Source organism: Lepidochelys olivacea, assembly GCF_965140295.1.
Source record: "Lepidochelys olivacea isolate rLepOli2 genome assembly, chromosome: 2".
NCBI lineage: Eukaryota > Metazoa > Chordata > Testudines > Cheloniidae > Lepidochelys > Lepidochelys olivacea.
In genome coordinates, this window is record NC_140412.1 from 43,583,263 (window position 1) to 43,606,673 (window position 23,411).

General features: G+C 42.1%; 1 protein-coding gene across 1 annotated transcript in view; it reads right to left on the reverse strand.

Moving 5' to 3' along the window:
* INTS8 (integrator complex subunit 8) overlaps nucleotides 1-23,411 on the reverse strand; it is a 76,523-nt gene that overhangs the window by 28,872 nt on the left and 24,240 nt on the right. The window contains exons 9-14 of the mRNA XM_084619863.1: nucleotides 20,950-21,050; nucleotides 20,095-20,236; nucleotides 14,302-14,372; nucleotides 9,682-9,857; nucleotides 2,167-2,300; nucleotides 890-1,000 (exon numbers count right to left, since the gene is read on the reverse strand). Coding sequence (XP_084475989.1) covers nucleotides 890-1,000; nucleotides 2,167-2,300; nucleotides 9,682-9,857; nucleotides 14,302-14,372; nucleotides 20,095-20,236; nucleotides 20,950-21,050 — 735 coding nt within the window. The remainder of the gene's footprint in view (nucleotides 1-889; nucleotides 1,001-2,166; nucleotides 2,301-9,681; nucleotides 9,858-14,301; nucleotides 14,373-20,094; nucleotides 20,237-20,949; nucleotides 21,051-23,411) is intronic.

Here is a 23,411-nt window from a genome sequence, read left to right on the forward strand (position 1 = left end):
AGAGGCAGACTGGAGTAACTGTGTGCTATTTTTAGTTCAGATTTCTGCCTTGGTTTGGATCTGAACTCAGAGCCTCACATGGTGCTCAGACTTGATGACTGTCGCATACCCTCGGAGCAACCCAGACATGATGATGTATAAGTAGTTTTCGAAATAGCTTCTCTCTGCACACTTGCTCAGTGTAATGCCTTAGGCATGTGAACATCAGCGTGTGTAACTGGAGAAGCAAACTTCTTCAAACATTTTAATCTGATTTCCCCCGAAGGGTTGATATGTAACATGCACTCCGTCGGGGCAACCCTAGGGCATTCAGTGATCTGAGTCCTGCTCTAATCTCTATCGGTGAGCAAAAAACATTGCCAAGATGTGTCAACTTTAAGAAAAGCTGCTTTTCCCCTAGGGGCTGTATCTTGGGAACAAACTCCTTGGTCAAGAGGCCCCAAATTTGGATCAGTAACAACAGCCAGTGCCCCCATGAGACACACCACATTTTTAGGCATTTGTGTACTCATATGGATTTTAGAGCACTTAGAACAGTCAAGCTTTAAACACAAAGCTGATCTTAACCTTAACAGCCATGATATAATCCTAGATCTCTCGACTCCCAGGTCCTGTACTTCAAACCCTACTCTATGCTTTCACTTGTATGTTACAAAAGAATACACCTCATTTAGTTTATGTTCTTAGTACACCAAGAATACATCTACTTGTATCAGTATGTCCTAGGCTATTCCTACTGCACAGCAGTTTTTTCATAAGCAACTAAAAATGGCAGAATATATGTATAGTAGTCAAGTCTTATTGAAAAACAGGATATTTTTATGGGAGAATGATCTGTATTATTAAACATCAAGACCATGAGCTCTTTATTTATATATAGTTTGCTCACCTTAATTGCACTGCAGTGTAACCCTTTTGCCATCAGGATGTAGACCAAATCTCTAGTCAAGTTGTCTTTAATTCCTAGGATAACACTGCCATAAACATTTGGTACTTCCCACTAAGAGATAAATATATAAAATATTTGAATGGGAACAGATTTTTTGAACTATTAAACCACTGTAAAAACATTAGTGACCAAATTTGTGAAACACAAAGAAAAGAGCAGTTTCTCACATGTCATTTCTAACTCTTCAAAATAGAAGTTTAAATTTCTTATTAACTGGATGTGTATACTACAGTTAAAAACTCTTCAAACGTAAGTTTACACAGGGTTCATATGCAAATAAAAACACACTAGTTGCTCCACAAGACAAAGTACATAAATCCCTTGGTATCCTAGTTTGTTGATGTTTTGAATATTTAAATAGTCAAAAACAAAACGTCTTTACTCAACTTAAAATGGAAGACAGCTTTTTTGCCAATTACTAGCAAATTACAGTAATTTAAGTCAAAAGAGCAGAATGGTAGCATTTTTTTAGGTATGGATTTTAAAATAAAAATAAATAGAGACTTAAGAGAACCAGAGACTGTATTCCAGACAGTTTCATATTTAAAAGCAATTTTTAACTAACTCAAGGAAGCAACATGAAAAGCACAGAGTAAGATGTGCAATACTTTACACATCTATAAATTTTTTTTTTTTAAACAGACACAAAAAAATATAGAATTCTTAGCTATATCATCATCATTTCCATTATACAGACAGGGAAGGAAACAGAAGTTAGCAAGTTACCTAAGGTGTCACAGAAAGTCAGAAAAGGAGGAAAAAAAAAATCAGAATCCAGGAGTCATGACAGTCAGTCAATCTCTTCTCCAATTACTGCATCACATTCTCAAAGTGAAAGGAGTTTACTGTATGCAACTACAGTAGAACCTCAGAGTTACAAACACCTCAGGAATGGAGGTTGTTCATAACTCTGACCAAACGTTATGTTTGTTCTTTCAAAAAAGTCTACAACTGAATATTGACTTTATACAACTTTGAAACTTTACTATGGAGAAGAAAAATGCTGTGTTCCCCCCGCCCCCACCTTTTTTTTTTAGTAGTTTATGTTTAACACAGTACTGTACTGGCTTTCCCCACCCCCATCTCTGCTGCTGCCTGATTGTATACTTCTGGTCCCAAACGGAGGTGTGTGGTTGACTGGTCAGTTCTTAACTCAGGTGTTCGTAACTTTGAGTTTCTACTGCACATACTCAGCTATTCTATGAGAAATACTTTACCTTGCTAGAAATTGTCCAGAATTGGCGTTCTGACGTCATGCCATGCAACTCAATTAAAATCTGGCGAATCCTCCAGGGATCCACTGATAATATAAGCTGATGTTCCAGCTGGCCAATATTGACACTTGCTGATGCTAGAAGAGAAGATTGCTAGGTTTGTAGATTTTTTTTTTTTTTATTTATAAGATACACCCATCACATAGTACATTGGTGAACAAATAAGATTTAAAAAAAAACATAGTACACTAGAGGGTCACACACTTGGTTGCTTTTGTAGACCAAGTATACTGCACACACCAGGAGCTTCTTGCACTCCTCCATTCCCCCCAACAAGCTCCCTGAATGTCAACCTTCCACCTCTCTGTATTTCTGGCATTTCCTGCAACCCAGCCTACCCATGCCAAGGACTCTGTTTCGCATTCACCCTTCCCTCCATACCATGGGCTGTTTGTGCCTCTCTGCATACCTCCAAGCCCATTGCCGCCACCTCCCCCTCCCCCCGACTTCTGTTTGAGAGATAAGTCATCATATGTGTCAGCATTTTTAAATGGTATTGGAAATATGGGAAGAGCTTAGAATGGGTATTGTCATGCTGGAAGACGTTAATGGATGCCCTCAACTAGTTCTTGATCAACAGACAACTACAGAGGTGGCTGAAACTGCTGGATCTGAAAACCGGATGCCAGGGCACTGTCCACCCTTTTCCCCTTCTCTGCTTTCTAATTTGCACCCCACTCCCTCCAAAAAATGAATAGGGTGCTGCCCAGAACATTGCCAAAAACTTTGGCATTGATTGGATGCAGCATTCAAAAGTTAGTGTGTGACTAAGAAATACCATCAAGCTGAGTGCAAGACCTTGCTTTGCTCAGCCAAAAATCCACTGACCAATGGCAACATAATTCAGGTCTACTGAACTAACTATAAGTAAGGCTCCGATTTTGTCATAGAGGTCATGGAATCCACAACTTCCAAAGACCTCAGTGACTTCAGCATGCAGCTTGGAGCTGCATTGTCTCGCTGCCTCCCAGGGGAGCCAGGAGCTGCGGGGTACTTGTGGTGGGAGGATGCCTACAGACTCCAGCTGCTGTGGTCGTCAGGGGACCCCGCCGTTACTGGCTGGGCCCCCTGCAGCTCTCGGTCGCTGCGGTTGGCATGGGATCCCGCAGCTCCGAGCTGCAGGTAGAGGGGGACACCAGAGCTCCCAGCCGGCCCCATACTGCCCAGCGACTTCCCATTTTGTCATGGATATTTTTAGCAATAAAGTCAGGGACAGGTCATGGTTGATAAAGTGAAAGCCCATGACCTGTCCCTGACTTTTTACTAGAAATATCCATGGCAAAAATCTTAGCCTTAAATATAAGCATACCCTTTAAAAATAACTAACTGTGAAGTAAAGTAACCCCTGCTGCAGAAAAAGGAACTAGTTCAGCAAGTAAGTTCCATATACAGAAGTCAGATTCAGCTCAAAACAGTTTTCACAAACCTGTGGTCCTCCTGGGCTCTGAACTCTACAATTAACAATTCTAGAGCAGAATGTTGGGAATCATTAAGAAAGGGATAGATAATAAGCCAGAAAATATCATATTGCCTCTATATAAATCCATGGTACGCTCACGTCTTGAATACTGCATGGAGATGTGGTCAGCACATCTCAAAAAATATATTAGAATTGGAAAAGTTTCAGAAAAGGGCAACAAAAATGATTAGGTGTATGGAATATCTGATATATGAGAAGAGATTAATAAGACTGGACTTTTCATTTTGGAAAAGAGATGACTAAGGGCGGATATGATTGAGGTCTATAAAATCATGACTGGTGTGGAGAAAGTAAATAAGGAAGTGTTATTTACTCCTCATCACACAAGAACTAGGGATCACCAAATGAAATTATTAGGCAAGTTTAAAACAAACAAAAGGAAGTACTTTTCCACACAATACACAGTTAACCGGTGGAACTCCTTGCCAGAGGATGTTGTGAAAGTCAAGACTATAACAGAATTCAAAAAAGAACTAGATAAGTTCATGGAGGATAGGTCCATCAATGGCTATTAGCCAGGACAGATACTGATGGCGTCCGTAGCCTGTTTGCCAGAAGCTGGGAATGGGTGACAGGGGATAGATCACTTGATCATTTACCTTTTCTGTTGATTCCCTCTGTAGCACCTGGAATTGGCCCCTGTCGAAAGACAGGATATTGGGCTAGATGGACCCTGGTCTGACCCAGTAAGGTCGTTCTTATGTCAGAGAAGAAATTGCCTGCACAGTTACTGTGTAGTACTTCATTGGACATTTGCATTATTAATCTGTTTTCAGGAGAAGAGTGACTACAGCAATCTTGACTGCCATATATAAAAAAGTGACACCGAAAAGGTTAACTTTACAGACTGATGTGCAGTTGGAAAGGGTTGTGCTCTTTCTTGGCTTATAGCTGAGGTCAGCCAAAGAAGAACAAAGCAAGGACCAAACTAGATAATGCAGCTATCTGGGAGAAGATAACCTACTTCCACCTCACTGGAGGAATTCGCCCATGGCAGTTCTCCAGTTTCCCAGCAGTGGCCATACAAAGCAATCACTCCAGTGTAAAAACTGGATCAACTCCCTTTTCATAGCAGTAGGTGGAAGGGTTTGAAGAATTAATTGCAAAGATCTTACCTCCCAGTCTGCTCTACAACTCTAGTTCCACACCCCCTCTTTTGTGTATGCGTGAGGGGGAGCGGGGAAAAGAGAGGAAACGCAAGAGAGGCTTCCACAGCATGGCAAGTTTCTGCTATATAGGTAAACTCGGAAGGATTTGATTTTTATTGGTAAATATCGATTTCACCACATACACAAACTGACAAAAATATTTATATCGATAATAGAAATGTACAGGTACACAGAAAAATGCTGCTTGAGAATTTATCTGTTTAAGTACATTTACTTTGTATATCGACATGTGATGTTGACAACTTGCATTTTAATGGTTAAGCTTTAATTTTCTGAATATCAATGTCTACTGTCATTAAATATTGTCTGCCCCCCCACTACAATTTTCTGCAACAGAAAATTGAGATAGATAACTGAAAAAAAAATACTTAAAAAACAAACACTGCTCTCTGTCAAAATTACAAAAAAAATCTAAATCTAAATCTGAAAAGTCTACAAATAAGTCAACCTGTCACAGTGCCAAAGCGAGGACAAAGAAGAGAGAGATGGGGGATATGCGACAGGGGGCCTGGACCTATCTGAGACCACCACAGTCCAGTCACTCTTAGCAGTCAAGCATGGGTGAGCCGTATGCAGGGGAAGGAATCCCAGGTAAGTATGTGATTGTTTTTTCCCACTACAATGATGTACTGATGGTGCCCCAACTTAACATGATACAGCTATTGACTTTTCATTAATTTACTCATATTAGAAGAGGCAGCAGTACAACAGAGAGACAGAGCTGTCATTTGCTTTTCATTCCCCTGTAGAGTTAGGCAAGGGGGGGACGGGGACATCTGGAGCAGTTTATGTACACAAGGATGTTCCTTGAATCCTTCTGAGAGGTCTCAAATGAAACTTTCATGGAGGTACTCTGCAACCCTCTCCCAAAGGATTCTAGGTATGACAGCCTTACTTCTTCTCTCTGTCAGTCAGCAACAACTTCAGCAGGCACCACTGTAGTACACAGGCTAGCAGTATACAGGCCTCGGCAGCTTCGGGGTGCCAGCAGAAGCTGTGCTTTCTGTGCCTGTGTTACCCTCAGGAGTGAGATATTAGCTACAATCACCACAGTCTGTGGAAAATGGCCTGAGCATGCAGTGCAACTGCCCTATACTCAGTTTCATGCAATGAAGCAATTCCCTCAGCCCCTGGGAGACCATATTCACCATGAATGGTGCTGTACAGAAGCACTCCGAAGCAGAAATGTCAATAAGCATGTCTTGTTTAAAACTTCAGGGGAGTAAGGGAAGGGACTGCTCAATTTTCACTTTCACTTTTCATTGTGACTATATTGACAATGGCACCTCTGTGTTTTATCTACAGCTGCTGCTATTGCAGCTTTGAGAGGTTCCTACTCCACACCCATAGAATGCTTGAGAGAGATAAGGCTGAGAAAGAAAAGTACTCGGAATGACAGGTTCAAGGATATCCTGCGAGCCAGTGCTGCATCAGATTGTGAGCAAGGGGCCTGGAGGGTGAACACTGCAGATAGCCTGGAGAAGGAAAGAGTAGACACGAGAAAGGCCCTGGAGTCCCAGAAGGAAAAGGAGAGTCAGATACATCAGGACATAACAGGGCTTCTCCGACAGCAAACAGACGCTGCAGACTCTTGTGGACCTACAGGTTCAGCAATCATGGGCTCATCTTTGGACCTACAGGTTCAACCATCACAGGCTCACCTCCTTTTGCAGTGCATGGAGAACTCCATTACAGTACCTCCTGACACCCCCCTTCACCATGGTATCAGGGGCCACATCTCTAACCCTACCACTTGACCCTGAGCACCATTAAGGACAATCACAACTTCACATACACTGACCTGTGGAACTCCTTGTCTGAGGAGGCTGGGACTATAACAGGGTTTAAAAGAGAACGGGATAAATTCATGGAGGTTAAGCCCATTAATGGCTATTAGCCAGGATGGGTAAGGAATGGTGTTCCTAGCCTCTGTTTGTCAGAGGGTGGAGATGAATGGCAGGAGAGAGATCACTTGATCATTACCTGTTAAGTTCACTCCCTCTGGGGCACCTGGCATTGGCCACTGCCGGTAGACAGAATACTGGGCTGGATGGACCTTTGGTCTGACCCAGTATGGCCATTCTTATGTTCTTATGACCTGTGAAAGCCATGATTGAGGTGTAGGTAAAATAGTCATGAGTGTTCTTTCCCTTCGTTAATTTCTGCTCCATTAATTTAAGTTTTTAATGTATTTGCTTTTAAATTGCACAGATTTCTTCTTGGACTGGTTTTATTAGTGAATAAAACTCTAGGATTTGGAAAATAATTCATATTTATTAGTTCACAACATACACTGCAGAGTGCCTAAAAGTTCTGAAAGCATCTACTTGTTACTGTATAGTGTGAAACAACTCAGTGTCCATGACAAACAGTGTAATCATCATAAATGTAAAATAAGCACAGCAAAATTAATAAGTGCATCGACAGTGTTATATTCACAGATGTACACCATGCATCACACAACTCCTAACAGGCACCAAAATAGCAGGACCAGGTAAAACAAAGTCCACCATAATGCATTACTGTGGCTCACTGTTAAGAGTACTCTTTCAAGGCCTCTCTTAGCCATATAGCTTTGCAATAAACTCTTCCAATAGCCTTTGTCTCTGGCTGCTCAAACTCAGCAAACAGCTACTCCACCCCCACTGTCCAACGCAGTGGAAAATTCTCCCCTTTTGCTTCACAAATATTATACAGGACACAACAGGCAGCTATAACCATTTGGATCAGAATTGAAAAAAAATCCCATCTTGTGATTAAACCATGCCAGCATCCCTTCAATCTATCAAAAGTGCATTACACTGTTATTCTGCACCTGCAGGGCTGGTAGTTGAATCTTTCCTTGCTGCTTCTGAGGTGACTGATATAAGGCTTCATGAGCAAGAGGGGCAAAGGATAGGTTGGATTCCCCAGGATCACTACTGGCATTTACCACTGGTGATATTTAATGGCTGGTCAGGAAAGAAAGTGCTTGCTTTCAACTTTCTGAACATTCCTATGTTCTTAAAGTTAAAAGAGACATGCACCTTCCCTGACCAGCCAACACTGGTGTCGGTGAAGCATCCCCAGTGATCCACCAATGCTTGCATAACCACAGAAAAATAGCTGTTTCTGTTGAGTTAATCTGCTGTAAGGTGGTCTGGTGCCAAAATAGGGATACGCATATTGTCTATTGTTCCAATACAGTTTGGGAACCCTACTGCTGCAAATCCATCCACTATACCCTTCAAGTTGCCGAGAGTCACAGTTCTGCATAGCAGGAGACGATTAAATGGCCTTGCACACTTGCATGATGATAGCGCCTGCAGAGGATTTTCCAGCTCCCATATGATTTCCCACTGACCACTAGCAATCCAGTAATGGAAGTTTCCACAGTGCAATTGCCACTCACTTCTCCACTGTCACTGCACCTCTCATTTTAGTGGCCCTGCGTTGGAGGGCTGGGGCAAGCTTGGCACACAGATACAGAAATGTGGCCTTGCAAACCTGAAAGTTCTGCAGCCACTGCTTGTCATCCCAAATCTGCATTACAATGAGATCCAACCAGTCATGCTCATTTCTCAAGCCCAGAAGCAGCCCAGAGCTGCTCTATAAACGTCACCAACAACCTTGCATTTGTTCTCATTATGTCCCACAGCAGTAGCTCTGCAAATACCGAGGATTGTGCATCCTGTGCTTGCAACACTTAGGACAATAGAGCAGAGCTGTGCAGGCTCCATGCTTCTACCAGAGATGGCAGACAGTGAGGATGCCTGTAAGGATTTGTGGGATTTTTAAAAAAAGATGTGAAAGTTATGGGATACAGGTGACATTATGGGATGGAGAGAGTTGCATGCTGGGAATTTGATCCCTTGCTCACAGTCACCCGTGTGACTCATTTCTGCCCTAATATGCATTGCCAAAACTTTCCAAAAGATAGCACCATTGGATGATGGTGGGTTTCACACTGGGACACTTATTCATAGTGTACTGCACTATGCATTAACACAAGCACTGCTGGTAAGTGCAGTAGCACTTACGCAAAAAGCCAAATATGCACATACACAAAATGATATACTAACTGTGGTGGCTTTATGCTGACATAACTTGCATTGACCAAAGTTTGTAGCATAGACATGGACACAGACTTATCTTCCCTTGGTAGTTAAGAAGGGCCAAACCCAATAACTAAATATAGAACAGAATGCTGCAAAAACTGAAATAATCTTGTATTTGAATCTGAGACTTAATTAGGCAAAAATGAGATTAAACTGATATATTAAGAGAAAGCTCTCCAAGTATCTAGCTACTCATCTTTAAAGTTACTTAAATATTATGTAAAAACAAGCATTAATTTAAAACTTACCCTTAGTTTTTCAGTCAAGGATGATGAGAAGGTCTAAAACAAAATCTAAAAGTTTAAGTTACATAGGCTTTGTCTGCACCAGAATGAGTTTGCTGGTATAGCTATACCAGTAAACCCTCTTAACCCAGATGTAGCTTATATTGACAAAAGAGTGCTTTTGCCAGTATACCTTATACCAATTCCCCAAATGAAATAAGCTATACCAGCAAAAGGAATTCTTTGCTGGTGCAATTGCATCTACAGTAGGGCTTTGCAGGAATAGGGTGTGAAAAAAACAAAACAAAACACACCCTTAACTGACATAGCTATCCCAGTAAAAGTGTAGACCCAAACAGTCATTGACTAAAGATAGGAATAATAGTGTCTGAAGTTTTTCTTTTTAAACATGCATCAGAATATTACTATCACTTTGGCCATAAAAAGAAATACTTTAAAGCATTTAGAAAACTTGCTGGGAAACAGACCTGGAATATCATAAAACGAAGTCACAGGTTTAGTGCACAGATTGATTCGAGGTGATCTTTTCCTCATTTGATCAATAAGCAGCTTCCTTTCATCATCTTTCAGTAAGGTTATGAACAGCTCATGAGAGGAAATCATGAAGACAAGCTGAAGATCTTCCAAACTCAAACACATATTCCTGAGTAAGTTAAAAGTTAGTCAGTAGCTGGAAGATTACTTTGAAGTAAAATAAAAGTTTTTATTGCTTACATGTGACATTTCAAATAACTTTCTGTGCTTAATAATAATGCTATTATTTCCATCTACAGATAAAAGATTTCATTCATTCCCTTTTGTGATTCGTTTGTTTATTTAAAGGCTTTTTTTGGTCAGAGCAATATCCAGCCATAGCACAAATGTTAATAAACCTATTTCCACAATGTCCTGTAAGGAAGGTATTTTACTGATGGGGAACTGAGACACAAAGTAACAGACTGTCCAAGGTCACAAAGCTTGTGGCCATGATGAATTACAAGAAAAATAACTAGATTGTTTTCACTTATTTAAATTATAAGTTTCTTTTTTAAAAATAAACTTGTTTAAAATGAAATCTGAATTTAATACAAAATATGCTAAGGCCTAAACTTATTGACATCTTAAAACATCTAAATAAAAAATAACTATGCTTTTGGTGGAATTATGATAATCAATGGGACATCATAATAGCAGGGTACAAAATACATAAGAACGACAGTAGGGTTGTGCTGGTGGGGGAGTGGAACTATACGTGAAAGAGAACAGTCAAATATTGTAAAAATCTTGAATGAATCAAACGGTAACACAGAATCTCTATGGATAGAAATTCTATGCTTGAATAATAAGAGTACAGCAGTAGGAATATATTACTGACCTCCTACCCAGGATGGTGGTGAGGATTATGAAATCCTCAGGGAGATCGGGGCTATAGAAATAGAAAAAAAAAATATAGAGGCATTTCAACTATCCCCATATGGACTGGGTACTTGCCACCACAGGATGCAGAGATAATTTCTAGACACCATTAATGACTACTTCTTGGAGCAGCAAGTCCTAAAACCCACAAGGGGAAAGGCAATTTTTTATTTAGTCCTAAGTGGCTTATAGGATGTGGCCCAAGAGGTGACTATAGCAACCATAATGTAATTAAATTTAACATCCTTCTGGGAGCCAGGAGGGGGAATACCAAATAAGCCCACCACAATAACATTTAACTTCAAAAAGGGGAACACCACAAAAATGAGGAAGCTAGTTAAAAGAGTAGTTAAAAGGAACAGTCACAAGAGTGAAATGCCTGCAAGCGGCATGGAAGCTTTTTAAAAACACCGTAACAGAGGCTCAAGTTAAATGTACACTCCACACAAAAACAACCCTCTCCCCCCACCAAAAAACGGTAAGAGAAAACAAAAAATGCCACCATAGCTGAACACCACAGTAAAACAATAAATGAGGAAGTTAGAGGCAAAAAGGCATCTTTTAAAAACTGGAAATCAAATCCCATATTTCAAATGTTTGCTCCTGTGGTAACACCCACAAGGTATTTAGCCTGCACATCTTAAAGGGACTATTCAAGTTAAATGGCTCATCGAGGAACACAACTCACAATGGACCATGGGAGACGTTTATCTACACTTAATGGACTTCCCTGTGATGGCCTCCGCTATGACAAAGTGAAATCATGCATGGACAAGTGACTTGCCCATGCGACTCCAAATATCATCTTGTTACCTGTAATTTTCCACAGTGAGATCAATCTGCTTCCCTTCACTTAGCAGAAACTATAAAAAGCCCTGAGAACATCTCCATTTTGCCTCTTTCCTGCTCAAACCTCTGGACTATGAACTTACACTAATGGGAGCATTCTAACCAAGGGACTGAGGACCTTCCAATGATTTAGAAGAAACCAGAGACTTAATCCAGCAGTTTATTCCATCACTGCTACAAGCCTGATCCAAGAACTTTGCAATTACTGCATATATTTGATTCCTTTAACCAATTTTAACTCTCACCTTTCTTTCTTTTTATAAATAAACATTTAGATATTAGATACTAAAGGATTGGCAACAGTGTGATTATTGGGTAAGATCTGAGTTATATATTGACCTGGGTATGTAGCTTGTCCTTTGGGATCACAAGAACCCTTTTGTTTGATGAAATTCGTTTTGAATAACCACTCATCATTAAGTCTAGTGTCTGGGTGTTGAATCTAGGAATGGAATACCTAAGGAGTATGAATTTCTGACTTCTTGTTAGCCGGCGTGGTGAGACAGAAATTTACTTTTGTTGCTGGTTTGGTACATCTCATGAAGGATAACCACCAGTTTTGGGATGTGTCAGCCCTTTTTCCCCTAGCAGTTTGTCCTGAATTTGGTATTCTCAGTTGGGAGGCACAGTGACACAGGGGTCACCCAGTGAACTTAATAGGCTGTAGGTTTAAAACACACAAAAGGAAGTACTTCTTCATACAACACAGGCAACCTGTGGAGGACAAAAGTATAACTGGGTTAAAAAAAGAATTAGATGAGGTCATGGAGAATAGGTCCATTAAAGGCTATTAGCCAAGATGGTCAGGGATGCAACCCCATGTTGTGTGTGTCCCTAAACCTCTGACTGCAAGATTATGGGACTGGACGACAGGCTATGGATTACTTGAAAATTGCCCTATTCTATACACTGGCCCTGAAGCATCTGGCATTGGCCACTGTCAGAAGACAGGATGCTGGGCTACATGGACCATTGGTCTGACCCAGTATGCTTATTCTTTTGTTCTCATTAAAGAGCCTCTATCAAAAACCTAAAGGCTGCTTTTTTATAAAAAAAAAGCCGAACACCTAACTTTGGAGGTTGAGCTCTATAAATATGGCACAGCAGGTCATGTACTCTATTACGGGATTGTTTTGCTTAATAAAAATAAATTTTATATGCTGTTTACTTAAATTCTAGTTACCATCCTAATGTGGCTTGACACAAATCGTGAGCAAAGAGTTAATTCGTAAATAAGCAATAAATCAGTCACCATTTTCTTACACAGTAAATATGTATAATTCATATTAATAATCTGAAAATATTAAGCTACATATTTGCTTCAATAAATGTACAGAGTTACAGCGTACCCTCCTAGGTAGCAAACCAAATCCAGTGTAAAGGCGGTTTAGTTTTAAATCAACGTGTTTTAATGGTTATATCAACCAATGAGAATGCAGCTTTCCTTAGAAGATTACTGCAGTACTACTGGAAAAGTTGATTCACATCAGTTATTTAAATTGAGGCTTTCTACTTGGTGATTTAGGTCATAATTTCAATTTCTGATTTAAATTACTTTGGTTTAAATCAATCCACCCTTTTTGTGGGAGAACCAGGAATGGAATCCAGAATTCCTAATCAGGTGCATTTTTTGTAAGGCCTTCTCTATATTACAAATGCTTTGCCAGTATAGCTATGCTGGTAGCGTCCCCAAGGAATGTCTACGCGGGGATTAAAAAAAACCCTGTGGCCAGCCCGGGTCAGCTGACACTAGCTCAAGGGGCTTGAGCTCCAGAGTTGAAAAATTGCTGTGTAGATGTTTGGGCTTGGACTGGAATCTGAATGTCTACACAGCAATTTTTAGCTCCGCAGCCCAAGCCCTGTGAGTCTGAGTCAGCTGACCCTGGGCCAGCCGTGGTCATTCCACAGGTCTTTGATCCCCGTGTAGACATACCCTTAATGTAGATTCAGCTTATGTGATGAAAGGAGTTTTTCCTGTCAGGTTAATAACGCCACTAATGTTGACAGAAGCACTCTTATATTGGTGTAGCTGCATCTACACTGTGCTTTTTTGCCAGCATAGCTATGTTGGCTAGAGGCTTATTTTTTCCACAAAAATTTAAATGCAACACATTTGTGTGCGAAGAGTTCAATCTCCTTTCCGAGCTAAGTGAAGGCCAAGATTATAAGAGGGTTCAAAAAAGAACTAGATAAATTCATGGAGGATAGGTCCATCAATGGCTATTAGCCAGGACGGGCAGGGATTGTGTCCCTAGCCTCTTTGCCAGAAGCTGGGAATGGGTGACGGGATGAATCACTTGATGATTACCTGTTCTGTTCATTCCCTCTGAAGCATCTGGCATTGGCCACTGTTGGAAAATAATATACTGGGCTAGATGAACCTTTGGTCTGACCCAATATGGTTGTTCTTATGTAAGAATTGATTGTGATGTATGGAGTGTTGCATGAGTATTTCTGATTAATTATAAACAGGATTTTGAAAATGTAACCCTTGGGGTGAGGCAGCAGTTGAGCACTTTCACAATGATCCAAGAGATAGTTCCTACTCTAGCAATGGAACAAGGGTGTGCTGTGGATGGCATCACGCTCAGGCCCAGGGGAGGTGGCATTATGCATTTCTCTAAAGTGACCAACCCCTATGCCTTATTCAAAAACAATCATCCATGAGTTCTAGATGAACCCACATCCAAGTATCCTTCACCAGAAAGCATGGGACACAGGGCAAAAAGAAAAATGTTGCCCTCTTTGTCTAATTTTTTACCTGCAAGTTCATGTAACATTAAACATACCAAGATAGTATCTATGCATTGCACAGTGCAAGCAGTCTCACATCAGGTACTTACTTGAGAAAAGCTGCCATTTTTCTTTTCAAAGATTCTGAAGCATGTTCTAAGTTTATTGACCTTGAACAAACCTAGAAAATTTAAGAGTTAAATCATTAAGCATCACTAGGAATTCTGAATTTTCATTGGTTATATACAGTGTTAAGAGTTATTTCCACAATTTTCTGTACATTCTCTGGCAGCAATGAACATCATGTAAATTTTCTCTCCCTGTGGAGGGAGGCAAGCCATCTAATATAGCCCATCCTCCAAATACTGTTGCTGTTACAGTCGGATCAGAAAGCCAATCATTAACCCTGTCTATAAAAGAGGTTAACTTGGGAGCATGTAATGAATCACATGGCGATCTCTAATACCCAATTCCCTTCCTGAGCCTAAAGCTGGTGTCTGTAAGAGCCAAATATGAAAATTACATCATCTATGCTGCTAAAATCACCGCAAAAGCAACAATCTAGCAAACTATAAAAGCAACCGCTATGTAACAATCAAGTCCACTTAACTGAATTAATGATAAAAGTGAAATATTTAGGTGAGTCAGTTCTATAGGTACAAAACCCCTGTGTACCTACCAATATTAACAGAAACTTAAGTAACTTTTCATGCTTAATTTAATTATCAGCAATTTAATCATTTTATTATATCAGTTTGAAAAAGATAAAGCTTATTTGTCAAAAATGGATTAATTTCCATTGTCAACTGGAAATAGAGACTGCTGCTGGATCAATGGGGGCTGGTGCACAGTGCACTTTTATCTGGTTTTTGCTATAGGTTTGAGATAAGTAGTTACTACTCATTGCACAGGAAGTGGCTTACATTAGCAGACAAATAGAGACCTGGGAATCAGCAGCAGAGTGATAAAGAGAAACAAAAGAGCATGAATTCAACTCAGGCACAGCTCACTACCTTCCAAAGGCTGCAATAGGTGTCATCCACAATTAAAGGCCACATTTGCAATAGCTCAGGGAAGCTTCATTGGAAGAGTTGACTAATCTCTGTGAGGAACTCTTGAGAGGAGAGAGATTTTAAATGCTTTTGTTCAGCAGATCCGTTTTTCTAAACTTTATGCTGCTCTTACACACAGTCCAAAATTTTTAAAGAAAATGATCAGAGCAACTGAAGTGAGTGGTTTCAGAGTGGTAGCCGTGTTAGTCTGTATCAGCAGAAAGAACGAGGACGACTAACTAATTTATTTGAGCATAAACTTTTGTGAGCTAAAGCCCACTTCATCAGATGCATGCAGTGGAAAATACAGTAAGAAGATATACATACATACACACACACACAGACCCTCCCCCACCATGAAAAAATGGGGGTTGCCATACCAACTCTTAACAGACCAAACGATTAAGGTGGGCTATTAGCAGGAGAAAAAAAAACGTTTGTAGTGATAATCAGGATGGCCCATTTCAAACAGTTGACAAGAAGGTGTGAGTAACAGTAGGGGGGAAATTAGCATGGGGAAAATAGTTTTTAGTTAGTGTAATGACTCATCCACTTCCAGTCTTTATTCAAGTCTAATTTAATGGTGTCCAGTTTGCAGATTAATTCCAGTTCTGCCGTTTCTCGTTGGAGTCTGTTTTTGAAGTTTTTTTTGTTGAATAATTGCGACTTTTAGGTCTGTAATTGAGTGTCCAGGGCGGCTGACGTGTTCTCCAACTGGTTTTTGAAGGTTATAATTCTTGACGTCTGATTTGTGTCCATTTATTCTTTTGCATAGAGATTGTCCGGTTTGGCCAATGTACATGTCAGAGGGGCATTGCTGGCACATGATGGCATCTATCACATTGGTAGATGTGCAGGTGAACGAGCCTCTGATAGTGTGGCTGATGTGATTAGGCCTTATGATGGTGCCCCTTGAATAGATATGTGGACAGTTAGCAACAGGTTTTGTTGAAAGGATAGGTTCCTGGGTCAGTGGTTCTGTTGTTTGGTTGCTGGTAAGTATTTGCTTCAGGTTGGGGGGCTGTCTGTAAGCAAGGACTGGCCTGTCTCCGAAGATCTGAGAGATTGAGGGATTGTTCTTCAGGATAGGTTGTAGATCCTTGATGATGCACTGGAGAGGTTTTAGTTGGGGGCTGAAGGTGATGGCTAGTGGCATTCTGTTAATTTCTTTGTTGGGCCTGTACTGTAGTAGGTAACTTCTGGGTACTCTTCTGGCTCTGTCAATCTGTTTCTTCACTTCAGCAGGTGGGTACTGTAGTTGTAAGAATGCTTGATAGAGATCTTGTAGGTGTTTGTCTTTGTCTCAGGGGTTGGAGCAAATGCGGTTGTATCTTAAAGCTTGGCTTTAGACAATGGATCGTGTGGTGTGGTCTGGATGAAAGCTGGAGGCACGTAGGTAAATATAGCAGTCAGTAGGTTTCTGGTATAGGGTGGTGTTTATGTGACCTTCACTTTTTAGTACCGTAGTGTCCAGGAAGTGGATCTCTTGTGTGGACTGGTCCAGGCTGAGGTTGATGGTGGGATGGAAATTGTTGAAATCATGGTGGAATTCCTCAAGGGCTTCTTTTCCATGGGTCCAATGTCACCAATGTAGTGCAAGTAGAGTAGGGGTGTTAGGGGACAAGAGCTGAGGAAGCGTTGTTCTAAGTCAGCCATAAAAATGTTGGCATACTGTGGGGCCATGCAGGTACTCATAGCAGAGCCGCTGACTTGAAGGTATACATTGTCCTCACCCATAACTATTTCACATTTGGGGACAAAGTCAAAGTTCAGCCACCAGGTTTGCCGTGACATTATCAGGGATACTGTCCTGACAGTTTGTAGTCCATCTTTGTGTGGAATGTTGGTGTAGAGGGCTTCTACATCCATGGTGGCCAGGATGGTGTTTTCAGAAAGATCACGATGGATTGTAGTTTCCTCAGGAAGTCAGTGGTGTCTCAAAGATAGCTAGGAGCGCTGGTAGCATAGGGCCTGAGGAGAGTCTACATAGCCAGACAATCCTGCTGTCACGGTCCAATGCCTGAGATGATGGGACGTCCAGGATTTCCAGGTTTATGGATCTTGGGTAGCAGAGGGAATACCCCTGGTCAGAGTTCTAGGGGGTGTGTCTGTGTAGATTTGTTCTTGTGCTTTTTCAGGGAGTTTCTTGAGCAGATGATGTAGTTTCTTTTGGTAACCCTCAGTGGGATCAGATGGTAATGGCCTGTAGAATGTGGTGTTCGAGAGCTGCCTAGCATTTGGTATGGCAACCCCCATTTTTTCAAGTTATCTGTATATCTATTTATCTTCCTACTGTATTTTCCACTGCATGCATCTGATGAAGTGGTCTTTAGCCCACAAAAGCTTATGCTTAAATAAATTGGTTAGGCTCTAAGGTGCCACAAGTCCTCCTTGTTCTTTCTGCTGAAGTGAGTGGCCATCACATGTGAGATTTCCATATGTGTTTTCAAATATGAGTGCTCCTTACAGGACTGTCGAATTAAAGTAAGCTGGAAATCCATCATTTATACAGTTTTTCTTTAAAGGGCACTTTTCTTTTATGTTCTTGCATTTTATTACACTGCCAGTATTGCTTATGATGTTATTGACTGTTGCCCAGGAAACCTAGAACCACCTCAAAAAGCAGTTTTGCGAGTTTCATATGTTTTGTTTGTAAAACGCTATGCTATTACTGATTTGGGAGCATGAGCAGTTTTAATTTTAGCTTAACCCAAAATATCATCTTAAAAAGTTAAACTGTAAAGTTTTAACTACCTGTAAAAAATACAGGGTTATACCCTGAATATCCCAAGTGTAAAGGTAGGAGGGGCATTTAATGTAAGTGATTATAACAAAACCCTTCAAAATTTGTGGACTGCCAACTCATTCTCCATGAAATACTCCAGCATGCATTATACTGGACATAGCACAAAGTACCACGTGTCAAAACCAACAGGAAGGAAACCAACAAAACCACTAGAAGAAAGTAGATATGGGGCTGAGGTAAGTGAGTTTTAAAAAATGGTTTTAGGGTAAACAACAACAAGCCTAAAGCTACTTAACAAGGGAATGAAAACCCATTTCCTTAACTCGCTTCAAATATAATTAAACTCCGTCCTTCAGAAGGATTCCATGCTGGCTGTGCAACCACTGGCATAGTTTTTGCTGAGACAGCAAACAGAGTGAGAGACAGTTGGCTGCCACTTCAACAGTCCTTAAAAATAGCTAAGCTTTTGTATTGAAATTGGAGGTCTTCCTTTTCAATCGGCACATAACAAACAATCAGTACCTGTACTGATAGGAACTTGCAAGTCACCTCTGTAAGATGTTCTGTGGCATCCAATTCTGGATTCCCCCAGAAATCATGTTCCCACTTTAAGCAGACTCTGGCTTCCAGAAAGGGTATGGTGGAATGAAGATCCCTCCCTTGACCCTACCCAGCTCATTGGAGGGAAGAGTCTCAACCTTCCCTTTTTCCCTCCAGTAACCCACGATGTTGTATAGCGGAAGGGCTGCTCTTCAATATTTCTTCTCTACATTATGAAGGGGTCTCCAGCTTCTGTTCTTCCAACTGTTTCTACTAGGCCATGTTGGGAAGTTCAGAGGACTCCCCCTTCCCCGCAGTCGCATTATTCTTTCCAACCTGTAGAGAAGACCTGGAGTGAAGCCTCTAATTCTTGTTGCTAGGGATACACTCCATGGTTCGCTGCAAAGGTCTGAGGAACGAGAGACTTCCTACTAGATCAGGGGTGGGCAACTTTTTCACTCAAGGGCCACATCTGGGTATGGAAACTGCATGGCGGGCCATGAATGCTCACAAAATTTGGGGTTGGGGCATGGAAGGGTGCTCCCGGCTGGGACCGAGGGGTTTAGATGGTGGGAGAGGAAACAGGGCTGGGGCATGGGAGGGGACAAGGGTGCAGGCTCCGGGTGATGCTTAACTCAAGCAGCTTCCAGAAGCAGCAGCACGTCCCTCCTCTGGCTCTTATGCGGAGGCATGGCCATGAGGCTCTGACGCTGCCCTGTCTGCAGGCATTACCCCTGCAGCTCCTATTGGCCGCAGTTCCCAGCGAATGGGAGCTGTGGGGGCAGCACTTGGGGCGGGGGAGAACTGCAGAGCCCCCAGGCTGCCCCTGTGCGTGGGAGCTGGAGGGGGGACATGACGTTGCTTCCGGAAGCCATGTGGAGTGGGGCAAGTCCCTGACCCCGCTCCCCGACAGGAGCTTGAGGGCCAGATTAAAACGTCTGGAGGGCCAGATGCGGCCCCGGGGCTGTAGTTTGCCCATGTCTGTCCTAGATGCTCCCCTCTCTGGCTCCTGGAGTGGCACTAGGGGATCGGGAAGAAACCTTTTAAACCTTCTTGATCACTTCTCTGCTTCCCACTTTAGCTCCACTGAAGGACTGTGAGGAGAAAAAACAAAAACACTTCCCTGTCTTCTCCTTCCCTCCCCAGCTCAGTGAAGGAGTCTTGGAGGACATCAAATTCCTTCCCCTGAATGCTCTTCTACTCCCCTCTCTGGCTCCTCTCGGATCTATACATTTTCCAGGACAATTCTTCATAATTTAGAAATTAAGATAAATATTTTTTGTTTAAGGATAAACAGGGCAATGTCTAATTAAACTTGGAAACTTTGGCAGCTTCACTGACAGAGTTTGGAGAAATGGGTACCTCTGTTCCTGAATCAAAGAAGTGAGTCAACTATCAACACAGAAGTGGGACTGTCTATATACTGAACCATCTGAAATGTACAAAGCTCAAAATTAGAGAAAAACATTTTCACCTCTAATCTTTCAGTTTTAGAAATTTTACGGTGTTAGAAATTAGATTTTTCAGTTAACAGTGTCCTTTCAGTCTCAAGACTCACATCTTACCTCAAGAAGAAAGTCTATTTTCTCTTTGTTCGGTTTAAGAAATAGTTGGTTAAACTGAATACCAATTGCTCGACCCTGCATTACATCACATACAGTGTTGCATGTACAGATTCTGAAACAGATTTCATCTAGAGCATCATTCCTGCATGAACACAAAAAACGCAGTAAGATTACAGACCTTCTTTGACCGCCACGCAAAGGGTATCTAGACAGAATAACAGATAACCACCAGCATTTTAAGCACCGTGCTGTCTAACATTGCTCTGAGCATGTCCATAAGATAGTGTTTAAAAATGATTATCTGTATTACAGCAGTGCCTCGGGGTCTCAGTCCTGGATCAGGGCCCCTCCCAGCATTCTTAAGAATGCTCATGTCTGCTTCATAGCCATGGGCTTCAAATGGTTTGCCTGAACAGCTATGACTAGAGTAGCAGGTTTTGGGAAAGCTCTTAAAGGGCATTAAAGCTTACAGTTAAGTGAAAAAGATTTCATAGACATTTTCGTATCCATGTTACCCTTCTTTATAAGAAGTTCTGTCATTGCGCGACACTAGTGAAATACATGCCTGAGGAATTGTATCTATGCAGAATGTTCAGTTTCTCTCATCACAAGACTGACCTTCCTCCAATTAACTACTTGTGTCTGAATTCTTCAGACAGTTTCTGTGGAAAGCATTAACAATAGAAAATTGTTTTTTTAGTTTCAAAGATTCATCATTCAAGTTGACAGCAAGATCTCTGGGTGGAAAGAATGACTTTTTGTTCTGTGTTTGTACACCTAGCACAGTGGGGTCCTGGTTCATGACTGGTGCTCCTAGGCACTACTGTTATACAGCTGCTAATGCTAACTACTCACCCCTGCTGCGCTTTCTGGAATAGTTCTCTCAGCACAGACTGTCTGAACTGAACAGGTAAACTGAGAGTTCGATTATCTTCGAGAAAAATCTTCACTAACTCCTAGAACATAAACAGATAAATATTGTATCAATTTCAAATGGTATTTCTCTAACTACACATTAATAGACAAGGCTATCAAATGTAACTGATCAAACTAAGTTGTCCCCACCACCCAACCTGCAACTAAATGAGACCTTGAAAACCCTTTACAAACTGTTCATTAAACCTTCCACCTCCTTTATGAGGTAGGTTTTATACCCTTTTTACAGATCAGGAAACCAAAGCAGAGATTAAATTACTTCCCTAAAGTCACTCAGTGAGTCACTACAAAAGTTGGAAAGAGAAACAAGTTTTGACTGCAACATCCTTCTAATTCAGTGGTAGGCAACCTGCTGCCCGTCAGAGCAAGCCACTGGAAGGCCACCAGACCATTTGTTTACATTTGCACGGCCGCCCACAGCTCCCAGTGGCCGGGAATGGTGAACCTCAGCTACTGGGAGCTGCAGGTGGCTGTGCAAATGTAAACAAACAGTTTGGTGACCTTGCCCTGATGGGCCGCAGGTTGCCCACCACTGCTCTAATTCCTAGGTAACAATGCCTCCATGGCATACTATAGTCACCCTGAGAAGAGGACGTTACTCACCTTGTGCAGCAACAATGGTTCTTCAAGATGTGCCCCCCTGTGGGTGCTCCACAGTAGGTGTGCTTGCATCCCTGAGCTGCTGATCTGAGAACTTTGGAGTAGTGTCTGTTAGGTCTGCACATGCACTCTCTAGCCTCATGCCCCGTCATGAGGCTAGTCAGCGCACAGTAACCCCCTCAGTTCCTTCTCTACCGCAGTCATTGACAAGAACTCTGAAGTAGAGGGGAGGAGGGCTGTCTTTGCTACTAACTAGCCCTCCTGAATAATGGCCTTTAATTGGTCATGATGTGACGCTGGCAGCTGTTCAATAAAAATCATTCATTCAGTTTTCAATAATTTATATAATCATATTTCATCATCATCATGAGGGCTTGGCAGTTGGCAATACGGAACTGAAGCGTGGTTGAGGCGTACACCTTTCTTTTGAAAAAGGTCCAGGCGTGTGCAGTCCCTATCACAGGGAGTGGACCCCAGCTGGTGTCGATGGTCGTGGGAGGTCACGATACCCACTACGATAGAGTTGGGTAGAGGGTGGGAGAAGAAGTCAGATTCCTTAGCTGGGACATAGCATTTTTGTCCTCCCACTTGCAGGCAGGCACTACTGATACTGGAGTTTGCCAGATGGTTCTTGCCGGGTACAAGATGGCCTTGTTAATAGGAAGGGCTATATTTGAGGAAGAGGATGAATGGAGAATGTCAAGCAGATGATGAGTGTCCTTGACTTCCTCTAGAGGTATTTGGAGAGAGCGTCTGCAACTCTTTGCCAAATCCTGGAAGACACAAAAGTGGGGAAAGCATGACAGCTTTGTCTGGGGAGGAGGATAATATGGTCCTCGGGGTTCCTCCATAATGTCTTCTGGAGGCACCGAAGCTCTGGATGCTGAGGCCAAGGGGGTGTGCCCCAAGGGTTCACGGGTGAGGCTCGAAGCTCAAGAGGCATGCTGGCAATATGGCACCCAAGGTCCCAATGTGGCCACTAAGGTGGTGGTGACAGAGCCCAGCAGTGGTGCCCATGGGCGACTGTACCAGGATGATGATGGTGGGGTGATCTGAGGGTATACGGAGTACCATATGGAGCCTGGGAGGAATACTGACACACCACCTCCTTTGATCACTGTTTGAACTCTTGCTCTCATGGCAGCAGGGATGATTCCTGTGCTAGGTAGAGGTTAGGTGTGGAGATTCCAGTATTGAGAAGCAGGGACCCCGGTATGTCTGATACACAGAGGTACCTATCTTGGGGCTCACTATGGGTGCTTCCCACTCTCTTCTTTGATGACTTGTGAGAAGGGTCAGCAATTTGCTTCTTCGACTCAAGAGCCTTTAGACAGAGGAATTTGGGGATGACTCATGTCTGCCAAGTGACTTGTGGCGTGGATATTGAGAGGGTCTCAGAGTCACCTGCATGAAGATAATCTTGTCAGAGCTCTCTACCCTTATGTGACTGTGGCCCAAGTTGCTGGTAGAAACCACAGGCAGCAAACGCACTGGGAGTGCTTGTCTGCAACCAGGATTGTTTCCTTGCATGTGAGGCACTTCTTGAAGTCCGGCGAACCGGGAATACCTCATTGGGGGAAGGGTCCCCAAAAAGGAAGAAAAAAGCAGGGGGGAAATAAATCAAATTGGAGGGGGGAAAAAAAAAAAAAAGAGTAAAGAAAAACCAAAACTATACTAACTAACTACAGACATGCAAATAGAAAGTAACAATCTAGCCAGGGCAGTTGCGAAGGAACTGAGGTGGGTTAGCCTGCGTGCGTGGCAGGGCATGGGGAGAGACA